General features: G+C 39.5%; 1 protein-coding gene across 2 annotated transcripts in view; it reads left to right on the forward strand.

Annotated features, from left to right (window-relative positions):
• KDM3B (lysine demethylase 3B) overlaps positions 1 to 27,309 on the forward strand; it is a 53,360-nt gene that overhangs the window by 7,786 nt on the left and 18,265 nt on the right. For both annotated transcript variants that reach the window (XM_081956055.1, XM_081956056.1), the window contains exons 2-10: positions 74 to 241; positions 3,398 to 3,511; positions 11,500 to 11,605; positions 12,956 to 13,080; positions 16,648 to 16,716; positions 17,600 to 18,172; positions 19,659 to 20,907; positions 22,879 to 23,080; positions 24,748 to 24,962. In XM_081956055.1, coding sequence (XP_081812181.1) covers positions 74 to 241; positions 3,398 to 3,511; positions 11,500 to 11,605; positions 12,956 to 13,080; positions 16,648 to 16,716; positions 17,600 to 18,172; positions 19,659 to 20,907; positions 22,879 to 23,080; positions 24,748 to 24,962 — 2,821 coding nt within the window. The remainder of the gene's footprint in view (positions 1 to 73; positions 242 to 3,397; positions 3,512 to 11,499; positions 11,606 to 12,955; positions 13,081 to 16,647; positions 16,717 to 17,599; positions 18,173 to 19,658; positions 20,908 to 22,878; positions 23,081 to 24,747; positions 24,963 to 27,309) is intronic.

The following is a 27,309-nucleotide window of genomic DNA, read 5'->3' on the forward strand; positions in this document are numbered from 1 at the left end:
CTGTATGACAGTTCGGCATAGAATAACTGTTTGCATTTATATCTGAATGAGCTCATTCTGGAATCTTTTGCAGATATTTGTGGAATTTGATCGGTGCAGTTGGAAGCAACATGCTTGGGTAAAGGTTCATGCAGAAGAAGTTATAGTTTTGATGCTGGAAGGTTCCCTTGTTTGGGTTCCTAGAAATGAACCAGTTTTGCTGCAAGGAACCAGGGTGTCAGTTGAACATTGGCCTGCATTGGTGAGTATTTTCACCATTTGTTATACTTAATTTGAAGCAACTTATATCATATCACAGTGATGGTTAACCTTTTTTGGATCGCGGGGGAAGCGCAGGGGGGTCCTGTGCAGGTGTGCCCGCACCCATAATGCTATGCGCATGACCCCCATGTGCATGTGAGCGTGCACACACACCATGCATGGGCATGCAAAGCCCTCCTCCTTTTGGCCCGTGATAGAAACTTTTTTGCCCTCCCCAGGCTCCAGGGGCTTTTTAGGAGCATGGGGAGGGCAAAAACAGCCTCCCCCACCCCCCTAAATGCTCTCCCGAGGCTCTTTGCTCTCCCGGACTGCACTGGGGGTGAGCTGAGCAACCTGCTCTTGGAAATAGCTGTGGCCGATGGGCTTGGCACTGGGCTCTTGTTCCCCTGCCTGGGAGACGGAGCCCAGGGAAAAATATAATGGCCATTTTGGAGGCAACGGACCCAGCACCTTCCTCTTGGTGGGGTGGCCATGCTGGCCCGCGCCAGGCCCCAAGCCTCGCAACCACCCCTCCCAGCGCACAGACTTTGTCACCATTGCAGCCTGCGAAGGGCCGCTTGTTGGTCAGCCGATGCCCTAGGAGACCCATTTCCAGGCTCCATGTTCCCTACATGGGTTGTGGGGCAACCCCCCCCCCCGGGGATTATCCTCCACCCCCTACAATGCTGTTGCCACCTCTGCCGGGCGTGCTGCCTACATCCATGCCACCACCGCCACGTCAGGTCCCAGTAGTCCCTCAACCTGTTCCATCAAATGCACAAAAAGCATCTGCAATCGGTGTTGCTAGAGGGGCCACCTCTGCCCAGCCCACTTCCCCCACTTCTGGTTGCTCCAGCATCCCACCCCGAAGCAGCATTGTGACAGCCATCGGGGGCGAGGGGGCGGCACTGGCAAGGGCTTCCCTTCCTCCCCACCCGAGCGGGCTACTTGTGCAGCTCCAGCCCGCGGCACTGACGTGGATCCGAGGTTTGGAGTGCCTGGCTGGCTCAAGCACCCCAGAAAAGCCGACCAGGCCCTGCACAGCCCCAGAAGAGAAGCAGCAGCTGTAGCAGCCACAGGGGGAAGGGCAGGAGCGACCGGGCAGCCACCACAGATGCTCCCACGCCAGCAAGCCAGGCTCTCAGTGGCATCTCTATGCAGGTAGCTCACCTCCCCACCAGCAGCTTCTCCTCCAGCATCCCAGATGGAAGCAGCAGCGCAACAGCCGCTTCTACCAGAGCTGAAGGGGTGGCGATGGCAAGAACAGGTGATTGCCCCTTCCCCACAGCGGCTGTTGTGGTTCCGCTTCCAGCCGGGATGCTGGAGGAGGAGCTGCTGGCAGGGAGGCAAGCTATCATGGAAATGACGCCGAGGGCCTGGCTCGCTGGTGTGGGAGCTGCTGCAGTGGCTGCCCGATCACTCCTGCCCTTCCCCCTGTGGCTGCAGCTGCTGCTCTTCTGGGGCTGCGCAGGGCCTGCTGGCTCTTCTGGGGCACCTGAGCCGGTCAGGCACTCCAGACCCTGGATCTATGTCAGTGCCACTGGCTGGAGGACTGGGGCTGCGCTAGTAGCCCGCTCGGGTGGGGAGGGAGGGAAGCCCTTGCCCATCCTTGCCGCTGCTGCTCCCTTGCCTCCGGCGGCTGTCACAGTGCCGCTTCTGGCTGGCATGAGAATGGCTGCGGTGGGTCATTCCTGCCCTTCCCTTTGTGGCTGCCACTGCTCTTCTGGGGCGCCCAAGCAGGCCAGGCACTTCGGACCGCAGATGAGCCACGGGCTGGAGGGCTAGGGCCATGCAAAAGGCCTGCTTGGGTGGGGAGGGAGGGAAACCCCAACCACAGCTCTGCTCTGCTAAGAAGTGATGACCGGGATCCCCTTTCGGTTTCTTTTGGCACTCACGGCCGTTGCTCTTCCTGTTGCTGGTTTTTGTGCGGGCATGCGTGCCAGGAACCAGATCACCAAATGGCCAATGCGCATGAGCACACTGGAAACAAAAAAGATCATTTTCCTAGCATGCGCATGCACACCGGGCGGCTCCTCTTCTGCTTTCTGGCACACCAATGCATGTGAAGACCAGCTGGCTGCTGCGCCCGAACCCGGAAGAGGAACTGGTGATGGCTCCGCATGCCAGGAGAAATGGCTCTGCGTGCCACTTCTGCCATGCGTGGCATAGGTTCGCCATCACAGTCATATCAGATTTTACTGTATGTGACCTCAAAACCTATTGTCTTTTAGGTTAATTTTTGGCTAAAAAAACAGATTTAGGCTGTAGTGAGGGGAAAAAATCTTATTGAAATGAAAAAAAACCAACCCTACAATGGAAATGTTTGTACCCTACAGGCAGTCCTTGATTTACAAGCATTCATTCAATGATTGTTCAAAATTACAATGATGCTGAAAAAAATGACTTACGATCTGAGCCTGAAATTACAATCATTGCAGTGCTCCTATGGTCATGTGATCAAACTTTGAGCACTTGGCAGTCCTCTGTGCTTAAAACTGCAGGGACCCTTCAACTCCTCCATCTGCCTTTCTCTTCCTCCAATCTTTCCCTTTCCTCCACCCTTCACCCTGCCTTGGGAGGTGGCAAGCAGCTGCAGACCCCCGTGGTTCTGGGGCTGCTTACTATCCTGCTTCCTGCCGCACCAGTTGAGAGAACGAGAGAGATTCCAGCTTCTGGGCTGGGAAGGACCAAACTCAGAATGGGTTGGATTGGCATTGATACTCACTGAATGACCTGCATTAACAACTACAAAGTGGAGAACCAAGATTCCCAAAAGGACTCAGTCTGGTCCCGTGATGTCTCACTTTACACGCGCACCAACTTAATGATGGAAATTCCATACCAATTTTGGTCATAAGTTCGTATTCACAATCTGTATTATGGAGATATTTTTAAAGTATTGGTATTCTATATTGACCCTAAGTAAAAAACTAAGCTTATTATTTTTGGGGGGGATGAAAATATGGCCACCTTCATTTTTAAACAAAATTGTATAATTCCTTTTAGCAGATGAAAATATTTCTCAAACAAAATTTTGGTTATTTTGATCATATTAAAAATAATGTGTTTGAAAGTAGAGAGAATTGTATATTTGTGTATGTCTATGCGGGCTTCCTAATGTGTATTTCTACTTTTTGTTCTGGTTTTTTTTTCTTAGACATTCACTCCTTTGGTGGACAAGCTGGGTTTAGGGTCTGTGGTTCCAGTAGAATCTCTTGTAGACCGAGACTTGAGATTCCTGTCTGATGCTAATGGATTACATCTTTTTCAGGTAAGTTAATCCAGAATTGTACACTTTTTATTTGTCATGATTTTAATATGAAGGCAATACGAGTTTCATTTTTAATTGTGCTTTGTCTTCAATGTTCTTCCATCACGCTATCTTGTTTTGGAATAAAGGGGAATGCAGCAATTAGGCAAAGTACTGCTAGGTTCTATCATGCTGCATGATAAGCAACCTTTGAAGTGAAACGGAGATCTGTGAAGGAAAAGTTATTTAAAACCCTATTTTAGGAGAAGGAGCTGATGTTGCGACGATACGGATGTGCGATCTTGGAGCTCCAAGATCGCAGCCGATACTTTTACCGCAGGGTGGTCCATCTGGACCTAAACCGTCCCAAAGAGACGGTGACAGGGAAGAGTACGTCTTGCTGATCTCAGGGACATCGCAAAGTCCCTGATTGATCCAAGAGAATCTCTTCTAGCCAGCGATAGAAGCGCAGCCCCAAGGTGCTGAAGTCAGGACAGCTCTGCAACCGGAGGAAAGTGGAAAGAGAAAGTGTGTCCATCTGGTGAGGAAATTTTATTTTTACAAAAGAGACTGCCCAAAAAATATTAAAACCAAATTAAACTTGTAAAGAAAAGAAAAGAAGCGGCAAATTTAAGCTATTTTGGACAGTGTGTTATCCTTTTTTTTAATTGTCTTCTATGGATAGAAGTTTTGCAAACACTTCCTACTTTTTAAAGTGAAAGTATTGGCTTTTCTTCTCCTTTTTTTACCTATGGATTAAATCTTTTTTATTTTCACAATACTTGGCTTGGATGGTTTTTTTTTTCCATTTAAGAGCCTTGTTTCTTTTATGCTTGGAATAGAAAGAGGATATAAAGGGAATATAAAGAGAGCAGTACATCAGAGGGAAAATAAGTTACACTGCCACTTGGAGGTTGGAGGCTGGTTCTGGAAATATTTCTCTCTCTTTTTTTATCATTTTGACCTTGTACTTCAAAGGTTTTAGCTTGCAACGAAATAAGATGGGTTGTTTATGCAGGTGCCCTTTGGATGTCTCTTTGGCAGCGAGAGAGAAGTGAAAAACAAAGCTTTGTTTTCCATCTGGCAGTGGCAGTGTTTATAAATTGGACAATGGCACAATACCAAGAGGAAACCATAACATTACAATAGATTATGTTTGAAATTCAAAAAATATTAGTAACATCAGAGAGAATTGAGAAGAAATTGGAAAATATAGATGGTAATATAGCAAAATTTGATAAAATTGAAGATAGCCAGGTAATGGAAAAAGTGGAGGTTAGAGTCTCAAAAACCCAAGGGAAAAGTGAACAAAGAGGCAAGATAACTGTGGATATTAACAGTGATCTGAGCGTAGTTGGAAATGGAAAGAATGGCACATGGAAAGGGGAGATGGAAAGGAGCTCTATCCCAGATTTCAAGGTACAGAAGGAGAAAAAAGAGAAGAATTGATGGATTTAAGGAGAGGAACTTTGACAAAAGCACTACTGATAACCAAAGATAAGCTTATTAAAGAAGCTGATGGAGGGTTTCGAGAATTTATGAGACAGGCAACAAGCAACAAGGTGCAAAGAGAAGTCCACACAAAGTTGATTAAGGAAATAACCAGAAGATTAATCCCACATAAGGCAAAAGAAATAAGACTGTACTACTACTGGAAAGACACAGGTTGAGATATGAAAACTATTAACAAAATACTAGCTAAATAGTTAAAATTAGAGCATTATGTTAAAAATGAAGTGATAATGGATATAGCTAGATAGATAATTGATAATGATATAATGTATACATATGTATTGGCTTGACGAGAAATTTGGTATAAATTTTTTAAATGGTGACCATGAAAGGAAGTTTAGAAATTTTGTTATGTATGAAAGCCTATAATATTGAAATTGGATTGATCATGGATATAGTTAGATAAATAATTGATAATGATATAATGTATAAATTTTTAAATGGTGACCATAAAAGGAAGTTTTGAAACTTAGTTATGTATGAAAGCCTATAATATTGAAATTGGATATAAATTGTAAACAGTGATTAAGAAAGGAGGTTTAGAAACTTTGGTATCAAACATAATTAATTTTTATTTAGAACGTTTCACAAAGATAGAATGTGGTTGGATGATATTGAAAATAGACAATGGAATGCCATTATATGGTTTTGCTTTGAATTTTGGAATATTTGTTATAAAGGGATGTTAAAACAACTATAGTCATATGAAGGATGAGGTATAATGATAGTAATATATATAAATATGTTTGATGTAAAATATATAGTTTGATATGGATTTTAGGTGACTGTGGAAGGGATGCACGAAAGTTCTTTGTAACCAATTGACACACTTTTTATAATTTGTAATTGAATATGTTTTTATGGTGTTTTTGTGTCTTGTTTGTTTGTGTTTATTCAAAAATAAAAAAAAATTATAAACCCACCCACCCCTATTTTAGATGTGTCCAGAAGTAACTATAGAATTTTACTATTGAGTCTTTTTAAACAAAATACAAAGCACATTAGTGCTATTGCAGTTGGCTAAGAAATAGTGCAACTTGTAGAGGTGTTCGGAGGTGGCCTTAATGAAAAGATGTGGCTATTGTTGGTAAAATACCAGCATAGCCCAGAAAAATATGAGAAAATGCTCTGGATAACCCTGCCTTGATTCTTTGGTATAGGTGGGAGGGAAGGAGAAAAGCAGTCAGAATTCTGTTGTTTTTAGTCTATATCAGTAAAGTTCAATTCTTAGGTTATCCACTTCCTGACCTGGTCTACTGTGAAAGGCTTCTAAGTTTTATTCTGTGATGCTTCTTAGTACATGTTAAATAATTGATATTTGAGGCTGCTTTAACATTTGTTTGTGCTGGAAAAGCTTATGTAATGTTGCATTTGGGCAGGTTCGTCTTCCCTGAAGTCAAACTTCTTTAGTTTAAAAGCTTAAATGTAAATAAATTATGGCACCTAAAATCAGAATGCTTTAAAGAATTGCAAGAGTTAAAGTGACTCTAAGAATGTGTCAGAGGATGCAGAGGATGGCTAATACCACAGTTTGGTTTTTGAAGATATTTAGTGAGTTGGAATGCCAGACAACTTCCCAGCTAAAAGTTGGCAGTGTTCTTACAACATGATACGTGGAATGTATTGGAAGACCTGCTAAGGCCTTTGCCAGCCTGCTTACTGGGAAAAAGCATGGCATCATAACTTGAGCAATAATTCTTGCCTAGAGGACATTTCCTGGAATGTTGTTGAGCCCATAGTATCAGAGCTTGGATAGCTTCAGTCTTATGGCCACTATTTTGGCTGTTTCGCCATCATTCTTTCAGAAACTGGAGCAGATGGGAATTTCAAGGAAGGTGAAGGTTGTAGGAGATCTGCATTTATGGCTCCTGGCCTAGGGTTGGATTTAAACTATGAGTTCTTCAGCCAGATTTTGCTGCAGAAACTTTTTGTAACCATCTATTAGGATGTTTTCCTGACTACCTACTCTTTTAAGTATTGGCTGGAAGGAGCCACACTCTGGGAAGGTAGATTCAGTAAATTCAATACATTAGATCAATCAATCCTTCCAGCATTCACTTTTAAAACCAGGAACCAGGACTAGATTCTTGAAGTCTATTGGTTTTGACTATTGCAATTAAATTATAGGTCTGTCTAAAAAAGACACTTTCATCCACAATCTTATGGATGAGTGGGCAGACTTATCACTGAAACCTGGGTGGAGAAGTAAGGGATGATCCTACCTTGGAAATCTCTTGGGTTTCAGTTTTAATATTTGACTTGGACTCTGGGTATAGGTAGGTCTCGAATTATGACCAAAATTGAATCCAGAATTTTGGTTGCAAGTCATTGCAGTTGTAAAGTCATTCTGATCGTAAGGCAAGGGCTACCTGTAGTAGTAGAAGAAGCTACCTTCAAGAGTCACTATTGTGTACATAACTAGATGTGAGACCTTGTTTGGTTGGGCCGAAGGGGCCAGATGGGTTTGTTGCACTTGTTACACAGTAGCATCTGTTCCAGGAATATTCAACCCGGTTGCTAAGGTGAAGATGGAGTTGGCCTAGCTAGAAATTTTGGGCTTACCTTCTGGATGGTATAGAGCAGCCCACAGGTTCATAGTTGCCAATATGCATGACAGCATCTAATTTTTGTTTTGAAGCAGAGGCAACATCTAAAGAGAGACATTGAACTCCACCCCTTGCCAAGAACTGATCACACTCTGATTTCAGTAGAATTTAAGGTGCAACTCCCCCACAGTAGGGAAGGAGCTGTTAAAAGAGTGCATGGAGAGCAAGCAATAGAAGGGACACCTAGAGTGTTACTTGAAGATCGGTCTTAAATTTGACAAGATACTAATATAAGCTTATATTAGAGCCTACACAATGGTGATTGAAGTGGCAAAATAGAAGGGTGTTTTTTTTGCTACCCCTATTGCCTATGCTGAATGATGTCCAGTGGCCCTTTTTAAAACAATGCATTCTCCTTTTAGGGAAGGAAGTTTGCCAAGAGTATCTGAAGGGCCACTGTGAAGAATTTTCACATATTGGCAGACAAAACCACTGAAATCCAAGAGGAGCTGGAGTCCTGCTGGACAGTGCCATTAGAGATGGCTGGGGCCTTGTCTTGTGAAATGATTTGGGATCATTTTGAGTCTGTGAGGCCTGAGATAGGGCCCTCTGAAGTATCAGCTCCACTACCTCTAGTTGTATCTTTGCCCAAGATCTCTCATGAGATGGCAGGGGTTGGATTTGAGCAAATATCAATACTACATTTCAGTGAGGGAATATTTCCATCACCCTTGAAGGTGGCTGTGGTATATTTCTCACTTGGTCAACTTTATACCTACCTACAACCTTTCTTTCTGTAGGAAATATTGTGGAGAAAGTGGTGTCCCTTCAATTGCAGAGAGTCCTAGAAGAGTCAGATTATTTGGATTCTTTGCAGTCAGGTTACTGCTATACAGCACGGAAAATGCATTTGCCATGCTTGATGGCCTTTCAAGATACCTGTATCAGGCAAAGCATCCTTGATCTTTTAGTGACTTGTGATTTCATTGAGCATTTCTAGAATGATTAGAATATAGGGTGCTGCCTTGCCTCATACATCTTTTTTTTCAAAGGGCATTTGCATTCAGTGGTGTTGAAAGAGGAGAATTCTACTTTATGGAGTTTCTCAGGGTTTTGTCCTCTATCCACTCCTTTTTAAAAGCTATATCAGGGGTGCCAAACTCAAGACCCGGGGGCTGGATCTGGCCTGCGGGACCGCCCTGGAAACAGCAAAGGACTGACCAGTGGTGCTTCTCCCAGTGGAAATGGGCTCCATTTTCAATGGCAGAGGGTTGCAGGAGGTTGTGGCAGCCGAAAACAGAACTCGGGAGCCTGTTTTCGCTGGTAGAGCACTCAGGCCACCACAGGTGCCCCTGACAGGAGTGACGTTGAGCTGGCCATGCTTACCCTGGCCATGCCCCCCACCCCCAGGTCAAACACAACCCTGATGCGGCTCTCAGTGAAATTAAGTTTGATATCCCTGATCTACATGAATGGACATGTCATCTACCACAGAATGGGACAGTGCCCCTCAGCCAGTTCGCCACAGGACAATTCAACAATTCAAATTATTTAAAATAATTTTAAAAGTTAATTTTCTATCATTCATATTTCATTTTGTCCCTCCTTTTGCATCCTTTCTTTAATGTTTCTGTTCCACCAGTTCTTCAATATTAGTATAATATCTTGTCCTGTAGCGAGTTGGCCATGGCAAGTTGTCCCTCGGCAAGTTGTCTGCAGTGAGTTGGCCATCACAAACTGGCTGTGGCAAGTTGGTCACAGTGAGTTGTCCTAGACCCCATCTACCAACACTGGATTTGGTATCATCAGTATGGTGATGATGCCCAACTATATATCTCATTTCTGAACCAAACAGCTTATGTAGTGGAAACAGTGACTGAGCTGTCTTGGTCTGGATGGGGAAGAAGAGACTGCAACTGAATCTCTGCAAGATGGAATGATTTTAGACCTACCAATTTCAAAAAAGCTCCATCATTGACTCTGAACAGAGTTGTATACCTCTACTCAGATGTACACAATTTGAAGGTTCTTGTAGATTTACAGCGCCCGTTTAAACAGGTGGCAGTTGATGGCCAGTGGGACTTTTGTTCTGCTACATCTTATATATCAGACAAGGAATCCCTGCTTGCAATCATTTACGATCTACCTGTTTTTACTACTGTAACTCATTCTGTGTAAGGCTATTCTTGAAACGTATTTGGAAGTTGTGTAGGTGTTACAGAATTTGGTGGCCTGGCAGTAATGGCTATGGTCTGATATTTCTTGTGGTCTCCACTGCTTTGGGAATTGCACTGGTTGCCATTTGGCTTCTGGATGTAGTTCAGGGTGCTGGACTACCTTTAAAACTATGCATGGCTCTGGACCTGACTAACTATGGAAGCACTTTCTCTTATATTCATTTTCCCATTCAAAAAGATCAAATAAAATCACTCTAAATCCCATTCCATCAACTGATAAAATCTTCAGAAACAGGGATTTTTAGTAGTCTGTGCCCCCGTCCATGCCCCCTCCACTGCTTTGGGAATTGCACTGGTTGCCATTTGGCTTCTGGATGTAGTTCAGGGTGCTGGACTACCTTTAAAACTATGCATGGCTCTGGACCTGACTAACTATGGAAGCACTTTCTCTTATATTCATTTTCCCATTCAAAAAGATCAAATAAAATCACTCTAAATCCCATTCCATCAACTGATAAAATCTTCAGAAACAGGGATTTTTAGTAGTCTGTGCCCCCGTCCATGCCCCCTCCACTGCTTTGGGAATTGCACTGGTTGCCATTTGGCTTCTGGATGTAGTTCAGGGTGCTGGACTACCTTTAAAACTATGCATGGCTCTGGACCTGACTAACTATGGAAGCACTTTCTCTTATATTCATTTTCCCATTCAAAAAGATCAAATAAAATCACTCTAAATCCCATTCCATCAACTGATAAAATCTTCAGAAACAGGGATTTTTAGTAGTCCGTGCCCCCATCCTTCGTCGTCGTCGTCCCCCCAGTAGAGATCTGATAAGCTTAAGCCCTCTTGAGCTTCAGGAGAATGTTCCTGTGATGCAGGAAGATGGTGTGCTATAGTTGGGATTGCAAGTGTGTGGCATTTGTATTTGTCAGTTTTTAATCTTTAAATTTTATGTTTTCATTTGATGCTTTTTTATGTGGGGTACTTAAAATTTTGAATTATTGTTTTTTGTTGCTACTATTACCCACTATTTTGGGGGGGAATGGTTGGCATACAAGCAAGTAAAATGTGGATGCAAGACTTTCAGTTTAGGGCAGTGCTTCTCAATTATTTTCTGTCATGCCCCCCCTAGGAAGAAGAAAACATTTCGCGCCCCCCGCGCGACTGTAAATAGTATCATTTGTCTATAAAATTGTTATAAGTACACCTCTGCATAACACTGTATCCTTATTAACGTATAAGAGAATAAAAAAAGAAAGAAATGTGGATCAATTTACAACAAAGAATAGCTTTATTAACTGTAGCAGAAAAGATTTAAAGGAGCACAGGATTTAAAGGAACACAATATTAAAAAAAACTTTAACCTGCAAAACAAAAATATATAAAATAATTTGAGCTGAGCCCCCCTTTACGGAGCCTCGCGCCCCCCCTGGGGGGCCCGCCCCACTATTTGAGAAGCACTGGTTTAGGGTATGTGCTGTGGAAAGGCTTTAACACACATTGTTATCCCTAATTAAAGCAGTATAATGGTTGTACATAAATTCAGCAGGGTACCTGTTCTGTTTCTCTAAGGCTGTGATTGGCAAAAATATCAAATTTTACAATGTACTTGAGAGAAAGAGCAGAACTGTATAATACCAAAATAACTTTTAGAACTTAGAAGCATTTCTAAAACCTGGGCTCCTGTCAATTATCTGTGAACAATTTGGCAGTGTTACTCATGCTTTTGTCTTATATCTCGTCTATTTTTTCATATTAAAAACATGTTGATAGATGCCAACAGAAAGTCAGAGCCAACTTCTCCAACAGCAGCCTTTATTAAGAGAAGCTGTCAATGCATTGATTGGTGATCAGAAGCTTCAAGAGATCTTTAGCAGAGGTAAGATCAACAATAAGGTTTTTTAAATGTGTTTGATTTTGATGGCAATTAGATTATACTGATAAGTGCTACTTGTAGCCTCATTTTGTTTGAAATGTTTCTTACAAGTCAAAACCCCACAATTAATCAAGTATTGTTTGCATCACCTGAAGCAGCTTTCTGCTATTCAAAAAATGGGTTTCAATATAAGCAGCCGTAGAAGTAAAGGCCTGATATAGCCAATATATCAATATGTAGGGCTTAGCTTCTTTTAGTCTTGGGCTTTTACTTCCCTTTTATGTTATATATGTATATTCCTAGTTTTTAGTTTCAAATCTCTGTGTTGAAGTATTCAATGTGTCCAGAAGCTATTATTATTGAGCACTTGCATCCATTCTTTCAAGCTTCAGGAACATGTGTTTTTCAGAGTACTATAATTATCTTTTTTTCAGAGCTTCCTTTGAAAAATATTGGAAAGTTTCAGCTTGTTCAAAATATTAGAATTGAGATTGTTGATTAGGGCATAGTTCAAAATACTGGTCATGATCTTTAAAAGTCCTAAATATCTTGGGATTAAGTTATTTGAAGAATCAGGATTTCCATTACAAATCTGTTCTTCTTTTGGCCATGCAGTATTAAAGAATATTTGAAATGTATAGAGAAGAAGGCCTTTTCTCAGGCAATCTTATTATCTTCCTCAAAGTCTGATCTCCTTTCTAGACTTATTGGCATGGTAGACCAGTTGTATTGAATTATTTTTTGATGCCAGAACACATGGTTTTAGTTGTTTACTGATAAATTTTTATTTTTTTTCTCGCTCATTTTATGCTTTGAATAGAGGTAGATGGTTGGTTTTGTTGCTGTCCCCATGGCTGAACATTGGGATATATAGTAAATCAAAGATAAATCTGGTATTATTATAAATACTTGAGCTAAAAGTGAGTAATTATGTTGTAGTTGAAAGTTCTGGAGAAGAACAAGCTGCATGACCATGTATTGAATAAAGGCAGTTTGTCCAAGGGTGTCCTCCAATTCCATTGCATGTTTCACTAGTTATTGCTAATTTTATTATATAAAAGATGTCTGAAAAAAGTAAAACAAAAGTAGAAGCTACTGTCAGCAAGTTAAAATATTTAAACTACATTTTAGAAATTGATTCATTATCCTATAGTATAGGACCTATACATTTGTGGTAACTATTTCTCACAATAATACCTCTTAAAACATTTTTACTTTATATTCTACAAATTCTTTAAAATTGTGTATGTTTTGTAAGCACTTTTGTTTAGGGTGGTTTTTTTTTTCTCTGTTAAATCTTTTGGGGGGGAAATATATTTCTGTCTTACATGATCATGTGGAACTCTTTTCCAGGACTTTACAGTATACAGGGTCAAAGAGTTAAGGTGTATCAGCCTGAAGAGGAAATCAGCTGGATCTCTGCGGTTGTGAGTTGTCAAGATCCTCTCACACGTCTGATGGAAGTGGTTTTGACTGAGGTACGAAGCTTTTATGGGGTTTTTGAGGTCCAATTTCTTCATTTCAGTTTACTGAACAGGATGTTACAGATGATCTCACTGCTTTGCTTGTACGGCAAAGTTAATATTTTCCATTAGTCTTTTGATGACTAGTTGCACTTATTTACAAAAACATTTGTGCTAAGAGCATGGTAAATTTGTAAATTATGCTTACTGTAATTCTATTGTGTTTGTATACATATATTTAATTCACATTTATTCGTAACTGTAACTTGTTTTTTGGTACTTGAAATGATAATTTTGTACTGTTCTGCATTGTGAATCTTCAGGTTTTGCAGTTGTGAATACTATTTATTGGGATCATAATAAAACTTAAATTTTTAATGGATGCCCTGCATGTTAGCATACAACAGATGCTCCTAGTCATGGATTCCCCAGGGTCTCTATTCTTCTTTGGCCTCTCTAAAGTGTTCATTTTATTGTAATTATTTCTTGATTATTTTATTTAAGATTTAGGGGGTACTTTCTTGTGTTATGATATTGAAAATCCTGTTCTCTTAAGCGCCAACGTTGCTGGAGAAACGTCCTCCTCTTGGATGCACATAAATTGTCCTTATTATGCCTAGGCAAAGAACATACCCTTGAATCTTGTGTTGTCATGGATTAAGAAACCAGCATGAAAGGGCAAGTGGCTTCCTGGGAAAAACACTGAAAGCAGTTCATTCCACAACCTCTGGTGCTTCTGCTTTTTCAGTGTTTATATGATGGCCCAAGTTCTCACAAGCCAACATGGGTTTGTCAAAAACAGATCATTGCATTCTTTGATAATGTGACAAAATTAGTGGACCAGGGGAATGCCTTCGATATAATTTACTTGGACTTCAGCAAGGCATTTGATAAAGTAGACCATAACCTACTACTAGATAAAGTAGAAGAATGTGGGTTAGACAGCATCACCACCAGATGGATTCATAACTGGTTGACCAACCACACTCAACGTGTAGTCCTCAATGGAACTGCATCTTCATGGAGGGAAATATGCAGTGGAGTACCCCAAGGCTCTGTTTTGGGCCCAGTACTCTTTAACATCTTCATCAATGATTTGGATGAGGGAATAAATGGGGAACTCATCAAATTTGCAGATGACACCAAGCTGGCAGGAATAGCCAACACTCCAGAAGATAGGCTTAAGATACAGAAGGATCTTGACAAACTTGAACATTGGGCACTATCTAATAAAATGAAATTCAATGGTGAAAAGAGTAAGGTTCTACATTTAGGCAACAAAAATGAAATGCATAGGTACAGTATAGGTGGTACCTTGCTCAACAGTAGTAACTGTGAGAGGGATCTTGGAGTCCTAGTGGACAACCATTTAAATATGAGCCAGCAGTGTGCAGCAACTGCCAAAAAAGCCAACACAGTTCTAGGCTGCATAAACAGAGGGATAAAACGTGAAGTGTTAATACCACTTTATAATGCCTTGGTAAGGCCACACTTGGAATACTGCATTCAGTTTTGGTCACCACGATGTAGAAAAGATGTGGAGGCTCTAGAAAGAGTGCAGAGAAGAGCAACAAAGATGATTAGGGGACTGGAGACTAAAACATATGAAGAACGGTTGCAGGAACTGGGTATGTCTAGCTTAAGAGAAAGAAGGACTAGGGGAGACATGATAGCAGTGTTCCAATATCTCAGGGGTTGCCACAAAGAAGAGGGAGTCAAACTATTCTCCAAAGCACCTGAGGGTAGAACAAGAAGCAATGGGTGGAAACTAATCAAGGAGAGAAGCAACTTAGAACTGAGGAAAAATTTCCTGACAGTTAGAACAATTAATCAGTGGAACAGAAGTTGCCTCCAGAAGTTGTGAATGCCCCAACACTGGAAGTCTTTAAGAAGATGTTGGATAGCCATTTGTCTGAAACGGTATAGGGTTTCCTGCTTAGGCAGGGGGTTGGACTAGAAGACCTCCAAGGTCCCTTCCAACTCTGCTATTATATTGTATTGTATTGTAAGCCACAGATATGAAAACTAAGGTATGTACTTGCAGATAAACAAAAAATTTAAAATGCCAAATGCATCCAAAAACTTGGCCTTGGCTTATCTGCAAGTATAGTAATACTTTTTAAAGGTACCCATATTTCTGGTATATACTCATGGATATAGCGACCCTCAAATTTGAAACCAAAACATGGATCATCCATGGATGGCACATTTTTTTCTGGTATGTTTATAAAAATTTGAAGGTCAAGTTTATCTGCAAGTGAACTTCTACATGCATGTATAAGGTAGACACTTGAGATCAGTCATGTCCAATTTTCCAATTTCTGGATAATCTAATACAGGTTGTATTAGAATGTGCTATCACACAATCAATAAATGTTGGTATCTTTTGAAGATGGGGTACAAAAAAAGTGCCACAATATTGAGATTGTTAAGATTACAGTTATTTCATCCATGCAAGAACATGTTGCAGATATTATTTTGGGATTCCATAGATAGTGTTTTGGGACATTGTTCTGCACGTGTTGCCAACTCTTTCAATACTTGTATAAAAATTTAGAATATTATTAAAATGTATTCTCTTCTGCCCGTGGATTTTTATATCAACTATTTTTAAAATCTTTAGCAGCTTTCTCTGCTGCTAAGAATGTGTAATAAAAAGTGGTTATGGAAGAAGAATGTGCCTACCCAAAGTCTAACTTCACAACATTAGTATCCTTATTCTGTCAAATATTTGGTTTATTTGCTGATACGTTTTTATTCAGATTGTTTGATTCCTGCAATTGGAATAACAGCAGCTTATTCAGAAATAATAGCCTTTTGTGTATAAAAGAGGGAGATAGAAGGTATCTGTTTCTAGTTTTAAACTATGATGAGTTTAATGTGATATGAGCATAAATTTTTATTTCATTTAAACTCTAACTAGAAGTAATAAGACCAGTTAAATTGTAGGTTATGGTCCTGACCAGAGGTTTAAAATTAATCAGAGTGCTCTGTACTTTAAGGAAATCATGGCTTATTTTTTAAAAAGGAATAAATATTTCTAGTTTTTTATTTTAGTGAACCCAAAGTTTGATGAAATGCATACATCTAATACTAATAAGTGATTTAGTACTTTGTTCAAATTGAATTTAGATCTCACTCTCTATAGAACTGCAGATAGTACTGGAGGGAATAAAAGGAATAATCTCATTCTTTTGTTTAGGAAAAGTGATTCCTTCGGACTTACCTTTGTATTATCTGGTATAATTGAAAATTATAGCCACCTTGAACACTTTTTGTTTAAACAGAAAAGCATTAATACAAGTTATAATATCTAATATATAAATATATAATTTATTTATATAATTAATATGTAATTAGAATAATTTTCAAATAAGCGAAATCAGCTATAGTGTATCATATAATAGGCCACATTTAAAATAATGAGTATGATAAAGATACGAGATGTCAAAACAGAAGTTGACATAGCTTGGGGACATACTTTCCAGACACTAATTGCTGCTTTGTGAACAATGTATTTTTTTCTCTAATACTGGATTTTCTTTTCCTTTTTTGTTTCTGGATTCATTGCATAAAAAACAGACTGGTGAAATCAAGTCAGTAGATCCTCGACTGATTCATGTAGTGATGGACGCATCTTTTCAGAATGAGGTATCATGTTTTAGTAGATCATGATATAAACAATTATGGACTAAATAAAGGTGTGTAGCTAGAGCTCCACTGTCCCTCCAAACCTCTAGGTGGGTCTAGTTGTGCTACACACAGGTGTGCATACTGTTCGGCACCTGTATAGAGGTTCTAGTCTTCCACCTCTCCCTAATTTAGGGAAGATTAGTGTAGAGAGATGTGACTAGTGAGTCTCTGTTATTCAGTAATTATATTAAGATTGTTGTCAATTCCAGTGAAGATGATAAAACAAAGACTATGTTGAAGGGGACTGATAAGCATCTACAATAGAGTACTTGAGACTTTTAAGGACTGCATGTGATTTGTGAGCTTCATATAGCTAACTGTCAGAAGATCTGGCTCATGTTATAATTTATTTGAGCTTGGTTTTGCATGTTATACGAACCCAATCATTGTGATATGTAAGCCAGGATTTATTCAGAGGGGCAGTGCATGATTCTAATCAGTTCTGGTTCATTTAATAAACTATTTTAAATAAAGCTTGACTGGTTCTGATAGATGAATTAATCAAAGTAGTTATCTTATTGTGATAGAGCCTTCATAATTATTTGTTTTGCTTATGTAAATTTGACTTGCTAATTATAACCAGATCCTATTCACACTTAAGCCGTAGGGAATTCAGTCAAACATAGCCTAAATTGGCAGGCATGGAATTATGTGCAAGTTAATGAATGTTAAGTTACTTATTGATCTATTATTTAACATACCTTCTAAATATTATTTAAAGCAACTTACTTGTTTAAAGTTCCTTAACATTAAGCAACATTTCTTAAAATCTTTGGGTAGATAACAGTACTGGTTTCTCCTGACTTTGTTGTGAGGTGTGTAATGTTTTTATCTATTGCAGGGGGGATCCCTAAAGGCAGGTAAATCCTCCAAAGGGAAAAAAAAGAGAGAGAGTGTGGATGGGAAAGATGGACGAAGAAGAAAAAATGCTTCCGATATTGGTTGTGACCATGCTACAAAGAAGCTAAAGGAGAGGGCCGAAGTAGATTCGAATGGAAATGATGATGGCGAGGCAAATAAAGGAGCATGGAAGGGAAGTGGTGACATGACTCTGGATCCAAAGACCAAGCAGCCTCCCCCATTTGTTTCTCCAGTTAATCGAAGTATTCGCTTTGCCACATACACGAAGGAGAATGGACGAACTCTTGTGGTCCAAGATGAACCAGTAGGTGGTGACACTCATGCAACCTTCACTTCCTTTCCTTCAGCTTCTGCACAAGCCCTTTTGAGTGGGGCTGGAAGTGAAGAGGTGACAAAACCCTTAGAACAGAGCAGTCAAGGTCTAGTGGCAGCTCCTACGGTAATTACTGCACCTGGGACAACGCCAGCTACTGTACAGGACTCGGATACTGACCTGTCGGCAATTTCTGGTCAAGAAAAGCAGAAAACAGGCCATTCACAGATCCAGGCAGAGGTAAGTTGTTGATTGCCAGTTTGACGAATGCCTAGCATTGTAAAGCTGATGCCAGTATGTAGAATGCTAAGACTTTGGGGGAATTGCTAGGATTGTATGTCAGACGGCATTAAAGGATACGTTATAAACTGATACATTACAACCTTGAATTTGGTTTGCACACGCACACACATACACACACAATAGTTTTGTATAACTTTGTTCAGTTTTGATGGGGTCACACAGATGAAGGGGAATGTATAATAGGATTTTGGGACAGGGTTGGGTTTTTTTTTTTTTTTGGTAGAATTGCAACAGTAAATATTCTGTAAAGAAGGCTAAATAACAGCATGTGAATAGAAAGTAAGAGCAACTATACAAGTGAATCCTTCTCGCCTCATTAGAAAAAAGATACTAATTTGCACAATAAATGAAACTGGAACTCAAAAGTCTCCAGTTTAGTATACATTGATTATCTTAGTAAAAAGTGTTTGGTTTTTTAAAAAAAGCAAGTTACATAATTATTTTGAGAAGATGTTTTATTTATCGAGGTTTTTTTTTTTACAATGTAGAGCAAGCAGGGAACTGGATCTGGGCTGGAAATGGGATTCAAAATCACGGTATTCTGTTTTCCTTTTGCACAGAGAAAAATTCTATGTGCAGGAGAACATACTGAGTTATTGCTCCTAGTCTTGCCCTTCCCTGCCTTAGATAAGGGCAGTCCAGGATGGAATGTCCTTTATTCTTTTCCTGAACATACGGCAGATCCTGAAGTAACTTGTCCAGTACTTTTCTTCCGCCATCAGATACGTTATTGAAGAAGACAGAGGCAACTCTCTATAAACTCACTGATTTCATTCACATCTTCTATTCACGTCATGGAGAAAATACAAAGTTCAGGCAAAGCAGAACAAATTTCGATGGTATTTTTGAAAGAATGTCAGCAAGATCCATCTCTGCCAGTTCCATCTGGCCTTCCTTCCCTCTCCACCCCACCCGCGGCCTTTGAAAGATTAAAAAAAACGTAACAGGGTTGCAAAAGAGGGAGGGACTTGGCGGGGAAGAAGAGAAGAGACCAGGTGGACAAAACTGGTAGACCAGATGTTTACTTCCCCTGTTTAAGGAAACAAGTTACTATTTCAGAATAACTGCTAAAATACACCAATTAACAATTTAAGTGTTTCAGAAATGGAAATAAAAATCTGGAATAATACATTCCTTTTTAGAAAAGAATTACAAAATCAGCTTTGTGAAAACAACTCAGCTGTGGATATAGATTTAGTGATTTGTCATTCTGAATTAATTTTGCCCTATCTCTATCTATCTATCTATCTATCTATCTATCTATCTATCTATCTATCTATCTATTTGCATAATATATACATTTTGATATGGAATATATTGCTAAGACCTGCTAGGCCAGTATATTGGGGAAATTGTCTTGAGTATGGTGAAATTTGGATTTTGTGGGGTGAACATAACTAGCTGCCTAACTGTTTCATTTCAGAATACACAAAATTCAGCAGCGGCTTCTGCAGGATTTGGAATGTCGCAGTCGTCTGCAACCCAGCCTTTAGTGTTTGATGATGGGCAAAGCCAATCCAATGGCGTATTAGCTTCAGAGAAGGCACCTGCTGGATTTTCCTTTGGTAGTAACACTGGTCATGAAGTCCAGCAAGATTCAGATCCATCAAAGAACTTGTTTTTTCAGTGCATGTCCCAGAATCTTCCCTCCAGTAACTACTTCACAAATTTGTCAGAAAATCTAACTGAAGAATCCCCAAATCAGGACTCGTTAAAAAAAAGTCCAGAGAACCTGAGTTTGGGGATCTGCAAAAGTAAAGCCCCCACTGGAGAAATTAATCCTGGAACTCCGTTGGGCACTCCTCCAGAACGGAAGCTACCACTGGAATCCATGCCTACTCTTACTCCAGCTTTCCCACGAAACCTCATCAGCACACGAACTCCTGATAATCATGAAAATCTCTTTTTACAACCTCCCAAATTGTCACGAGAAGAGCCCTCCAACCCTTTTCTGGCATTTGCAGAAAAATCAGAACTTAGCCCTTTCAGTAGCTTTGCATCTTCAGCTCAGCAGTCAGGAGCTTCTGCTTCTCCCTCTTCAGGCCTTGGCTCCAAGATTGCTTCTGGCTGGCCAGATTTGCACACCTCAACTGACTCTTCAGCGAAAAAGAAAAGCTTGTTTATAATGACAGATTCCTCCAAGACGCTGCCCAGTGTGCCTAGTGCAACTCTCTTTGCTGGTGTTCAGAGTTCATCTACTCTGGGGAATGGCCGTTCCAGTTCGCCAGTTGGCAGTCTGACTCAACCTATTGAAATGCCCACACTCTCCTCTAGTCCAACAGAAGAAAAGCCATCTGTTGGGCCTGGGCAACAGGACAATCCTTTAATGAAAACTTTTTCTAATGTGTTTGGCAGACATCCCTGTGGCTTTTTCTCTCCACAGGCCGAGCTAGGACTGGAGAACAAACCCCCCTTTGAATCTGTAAAAAGGTTTTCTCTAGATGAGCGGAGCATGCCATCTAAACAGGATTCTGATTCTAGCACCAATAGTGACCTCTCGGATATGAGTGATTCTGAGGAGCAACTGCATACCAAAGCTTGTCTGAAGGGAATCCCAGAGCATTTGATTGGCAAACTGGGTCCCAATGACGAGCGGAATGCTGAACTACTCATGGGCAAGGGGAAGGGGAAACAAGCCCCTAAGGGCAGGCCTCGCACAGCTCCCCTGAAAGGTGATGATGTTTTTTTTTAAAAAGGCAATTTGGCAATCTGGTAATTTGGGAAGGACAGATGATGGGTTACTTACCGTATATTTCGGAGTATAAAACACATTTTTTCCCCTCAAAAAAGAGGCTGAAAATCTAAGTGCGTCTTATACACTGATTACAGCATTTTTTGTCTCCCGAAACCTGCCCCCTTCACCAAAATAGCCGTGCAGAGCTCCTGGGAGCTGGGGAGGGCAAAAATGAGAGAAAAATGGCCTGGTTTTTGCTCAATTTTACCCCCTCCTCAAGCCCCCAGGAGCTTTCTAAAAGCTTCCTAAAGGTTATCCATGCCCTTTTTTTAAAATGAAAAACGGGCCATTTTTTTGCTTGGTTTTGGGGGCCCCACCCCCCAGGAGCACTCTGCAAGCCCCCTAAAGGCTATTCATGCCTTTTGGGGGGGGGAAACGGGCCGTTTTGAGGAGGTTTGCAGAGTGCAAAAACTTTTTTTTTATTTACCTCTTCAAAACCTTGGTGTGTCTTATACTCCAAAAAATACGGTAGTTCAGTATATACCTGCTATACTGTCAATCACATGATACGTAACAGGATTTATGTGAATCGTAATTGTTTTAGGTTGTTTTGCAAGCTTTTTCAGTGAAGTGCAGAATATATTTGTATGTGTGGTGTGTATGTCTCTGTGTGTGTATGCGCGTGTGTGTAAACTCACAAGACAGTAAAGCTGACAATTCTAAAAGCGTTGTTGTAAGATGCTAAATGTCAGGAAAAATAAGTTGTGCAGTGGTAGAAACTCGGCCCTAGAGTTTAGAATTCCATGTAAAATAGATGGTATTCTAGAGAAGAAATGTGACTTGACCTTCATTTCAGATTCATGATACTTTTATCATGGTAAATCCTTTTTAGAAATTCAGAATAAAACAAGAATACTTTTGTTATTATAGATTTTATATTGAGTTTGATTTAAAAAGAATTTGAATAGCAAAACAAAATACTGGGGAATTAGAGGGCAGCATTAGGTAGGTACTAGAAAGAATGGTTGGAGAATTAACAAAAAGAAAAATTAATAAACCAGAGAGGTATTTTGTATAATCACAAAAATCTCTAGCTCTTTGTAGTAGTCTAGAAATTATACTAGGAAACGGCTGACACCAGCATTTCTCCAAGTAAGGCAATATATCTTACAGCATTTATCCTTACTGAACAAGTTTATTTTAACAAGCAAACATATACCATGTCCATTGAGATTCTCAGTCATCCAGGTCATGGTTGTTCCAAAGGTGCTTTTTTCAGAAGGCAACTGGACTTTCTGGTTTTTCTTTGAAGACGTTTTGCTTCTCACCCAAGAAGCTGCTTCAGCTCTCATCCAAGAAGCTTCTTTTCAGAGCTGAAGAAGCTTCTTGGATGAGAAGCGAAACATCTTCAAAGAAAAACCAGAAAGTCCAGTTGCCTCCTGAAAAAGCACCTTTGGGATATACCATGTCCCTGAGATTTGGGTGTTGAAAGCATTCATTTAAATTATTCTCATTTCCAACCTCCAAAAATGGAAGAAATCTAATTACGGGGAAAACATAGGTACAAGCTAAATAGGAAATTAGAAGTGACTGCTAAAAAAATGAATTTTAAGTGTATGGTGGCTCATATCTGATATACCTAAGTCCTTATAACCTCTGTGATAGCTGTAGTGTGAAATATATTGATTGTCATTTAAATTTCATTTAGTTCGAACAAAGGGTAAGTACAGTGGGAGAGTAGGGTTATGCTACCATTTTTGCCTAAATATTAAATCTCTGCACTGATTGTATTGTTCAAAAATTGGATAAGGCCTATTGCCTTATCAGCTTGCAGCAAGTAGAATCCTGCTTCTATCTAATAACAGCTCTGCCTAAGTAAACATGCATTTTACAGATTAAGTGAATACTTTTTGATATTGGCAAACATGCTGTCTTGTAACCTGCTCGTAATAGATGCTTTGCTTTGTAGTTGGTCAGTCTGTACTGAAAGACATGAGTAAGGTGAGAAAGCTGAAGCAATCAGGGGAGCCTTTCCTCCAGGATGGCTCGTGCATCAATGTGGCTCCTCATCTGCACAAGTGCCGAGAATGCCGGTTGGAACGCTACCGAAAGTTCAAGGAACAGGAACAGGATGACTCTACTGTAGCCTGTCGGTTCTTTCACTTCCGCAGGTGATAAAGCTCTCTTGAGTTATTTGTACTCTCTCCTTTCTTTGTTAGCATGATCATTCTGCAAGTACGTACAGCAAGAAAGATCTCTCTTGATTTCACTTAGCTTCCTTAGTTCTCTATCGTTCCAGAGAAATGCTACATGCATGGCTCAGACCAGTGCAACAGAATAATGATGAATATTAAAAGAGTAGAAATATCTGACTGGTGTGGAAAACATCTGACTGGAGTTTCTTAACACTGTTGCCTCCATGAGAAATCTTACTTAACTCTCTTGGATGTAAGCAGTCAAACTAGGACGGGAAATTCTTAAAATGAAGGGCAGCATCACACGTGTAGAGATCCCCTCGTGTAACAGTTTTCCAATGCATTTTCAAAATTTCCAGGGACCCCTTGCGACAGATTTGAGCATTAATCGACAGTAATATTTTCCTTATTTCAGTTGTTTAAATATTACAATTTTGTGGACCAAATGCTACGTGGGCCATGCTATAATAAGCCTGGAATATATTATATATCCGGGTACTTTAAACTGCAGATCTATATATCAGAGTAAACTATTAGTATGTGTGCTATCATTTTGGGAAGATGATTTTCAAAAATTCCTGGGGATGGCTTCTGGGGGGGGGGGGTGGATCACTACATCCTTAAATGTAGGCAGAACCATACTGAGAACCATTCAAGGAAGAATTTATAGTGTCTGGATCCAACTACCTTTCACCACCCAGGAGGCAGTGACTAACCAGGAGGAACGTAGATCTAATATAGGTAGTCCTCAATTTACAACCATTCATTTAGTGACCGTTTGAAGGGCACTCAAATTTCCACGCCTTAGTGATTTATCACAGCATCCTCAGAATTAAATGAGCAAAATTTGGGTGCTTGGCCCTCAACATATATTTGCAACGGTTGTAGCATCCACCAAGTCATGCGATTGTCATTTGCTACCTTCCCAGCTGGCTTCTGACAAGCAGAGTCAACGGGGGAAACCAAAATTGGATTAAAAATCACATGATTCACTAAATGCAATGATAATGCATAACAACCATGGCCAAAAAAAAAAGTGGTAAAATTTGTTGTAATTCACAATAATCGCCTTGCTTAGCAGCTGAAATTCTGGTCTCAATTTTGGTCGTGGTTGTAACTTGTAGAGAGTTTTGCATTTGTTCGGAGAATTATGTCCAGTTCCCGGAAACTAGCAGGCTCAAACTCTTCCTAGATAACAATATAACTCATTGTCTTAGTCATTTCAGCAGTACATGTGTGCAGCTTGTCTGAGCAATTTTAGTTGACAGGTATCTAAACAATTCCTCACAGCAGCCCTTCAAATATTCTTTGGCTGATTCCCTCCCAAGGGGTTACCTTAAGCAGTGGCACGGCACGCTAATTTTGCAAAATGCAACATAAGTGGGAAAATATCACCGTTTTGCTTATAGGATTAGGCTCATCCATATTCAGTTGGATTTGTTCTTTGTTTCCATTCCATAGCTTTCTAGGCTTCTCTTCTGCTGCATCATCTCCAAAAGTTACTTTGAAAACTAGGATTTTCTTTTTTAAAAAAGAATTTATAAATAATTGATCGATTTTGCTAATTTTGAATGATACCATAAAGAAATCTTGGATTTCATTTTTCTGTTGAACAGCAGCTGATACCTGCAATTTTGTTTCAGGCTGATATTTACTAGGAAGGGGATATTGCGAGTGGAAGGATTCTTAAATCCCCAGCAAAGTGATTGTGATGCTATGAGCTTGTGGATCCCGTCAGCATCACCTGCAGAAGGGATTGATTTGGAGACCTCCAAATATATCCTGGCCAATGTTGGTGATCAGTTTTGTCAGCTAGTAATGTCTGAGAAAGAAGCGATGATGATGGTAGAACCACACCGTAAGTTCCTCTTTTCCTTTTTAACCTGCCTGTGAAATGTATAGAAATGGGAATAATCAAAAGAAAAAAAAAATTCAAGTCATTATTAATGATTTGCCTTTTTTTTCTGAAAATTTTGTCCTCGTGGAGTTTGAAGAGGGGCTGCCTCTTTTTCCCAAATGATTTTGTTTGACATGTGAAAACAGGATTTTATGCATTGCTTTTCATATGCTTTTTCTATTGAAGCTGGGTTAACATTATATGGTTCTATGGAACTAGATAGACATAATTTCCTTTATTTGCCTTGTTCTGATACAGTTTTTCTCAGCATGGTGCCTTCTAGATGTGTTGGACTTCAAGTGTTTGTTCCCAATGTAAATCCGCTTCAAAATGTGAAACAGGTTATCCTGAATCCAGTATATAGAAATGCACAAGGATATTTATGTGAGCAGAAGAAATCTGGCCAAGAGGACCCTTTTTATAGGTTCCTCTGATGTATCAGTTGAACCTATTCCTGGATTGGGAGGTCCTTCAGATAGTCACTCATGGCTTAATCACCTCAATATTGGATTACTGTAATTTGCTACACTGTACCATCAGGGGTATCTAACTCGCAGCCCATGGGCCGGATGCATTACACGCTGGCCACTCCTACCCCCAGTTTAGCAAAGGGGGGAAAGTGGCAATATGTCAGGTGACATCACGAGTTTGACACCCATGCTGTACATGAAGCTGTTCTTTTCTTTTAATACAATTTTTTTTTAATTTTCAAAACACACACAACACATGAAATCTTCCTTCTTTACATACTGTAGAAAGTGTATCAGTTGGTTACAAAAGGCTTTCGTGCATCTCTTCCACAGTCATCAACCATAATTCATATTAACTCAAGTATTTTAATTCAGATATTTATACATGTTACCATTATTATACCTCCATTTTCTTTTGACTATAATTGTTTAAATGTCCATCATAAAATATACCAAGATTTAATACATAACCACATACTGGCATTTCATTTATTATTTCTAAAATCCTCCAATGACACTAAATCCTTATGTCCTATTCTAGCTAAACATCCATAATATTTAATAACAAAGTTTTCTGTCCTCCTTTCCAAATCACTATTTACAATTTACATCCCATTTCCTTGTGTTGTAACCATACATATATATATGTTATTATCATTATCCCTCCTTTATTTGACTATATCCTGCATCATATCATTCCCCCCTAATAATCAAGACTTAACTGAATCTAACTTAATTCTTTTTTAAAATTTTTATTAACCTTTATATATAATCCAAAAGGGTTTCTAATCTTCCTTTCATGGGTACCATTCAATATTCATATCCAGTTATTACTTATCATAACACTACACATTGTACATATTATTATCATTATCAATTATTTATTTAACTATATCTATTATCACTAAATTTCACTAAGTTTAGCTAGTTTTAAATTATACTCTTCCATCTATCAACCTGTATCTTTCCAGTAGCAAAACATTCTCATATCTTCTGCCATTTGTGGTGTCAGTCCTCTAATCATCTCCTTAATCAACTTTGTATGGACTCCTCTTAGCAACTCTTTGCTTATAGAATCTCTCATGTAATTTCAGTGCCCTTCTTCTGTTTCCTTAATCAGCTTCTTTGATTGTCAGTAGTGTTATCAATGATATTGCTAATAAGATTTCTCTCTTTAAATCCATAAATTCTTTTGTTTTCCCTTCTTCTGTATCTTGCCATCTAGGGTAGATTTCCCCTCCATTTAATTCCTCTTTCAGTATTCCACTCTTTCCCTTTTCAGAGACAAACCAATCACCATAAATATCAGCAATTTTAATTTTATTATATATTCATTTTTCACTTCGATTTTTAGGATTTTTACTGTCACTTTTTCAATTTGATTAGCATCTTCAACTTCTTCTCTATCCTCTCACGTATATCTGATAATTTCTGTATTTCTGAGAGTATCTTTTGCAGACTTAAAACTTCTTTCTGCTGTTGAAATTGTGCCATTATCTACAGCTAACAAACACTGCTATTCTAGCTTAGAAGGTTTTAACAGAATTAAGCATCACAATAACATTTCACCTTTACTTCAAAGGAACATTTTTTATCAATCTCTATAAACAAACTGAGACCTTGGAGTGCCAAGCCAGGATAATCAGTAAAAAAAGTGTTTCGTTTTCCAATACACAAACGTCTAGCCTCAGAGTAGCAGTGTTACAATGTATTTCTTTGTTTCTTTTTGTATCATTTTTGTATTTCAAGTTTTTAAAAAGTCCGATTCTTAAATGAGTTAGAAAAACACCTACAGTAATGAAAGGGGAGATTTTAATCCATAGATTACAGAGAGTAGT

This window comes from Natrix helvetica, assembly GCF_964273705.1.
Source record: "Natrix helvetica genome assembly, chromosome: 1".
Taxonomy (NCBI): domain Eukaryota; kingdom Metazoa; phylum Chordata; class Lepidosauria; order Squamata; family Natricidae; genus Natrix; species Natrix helvetica.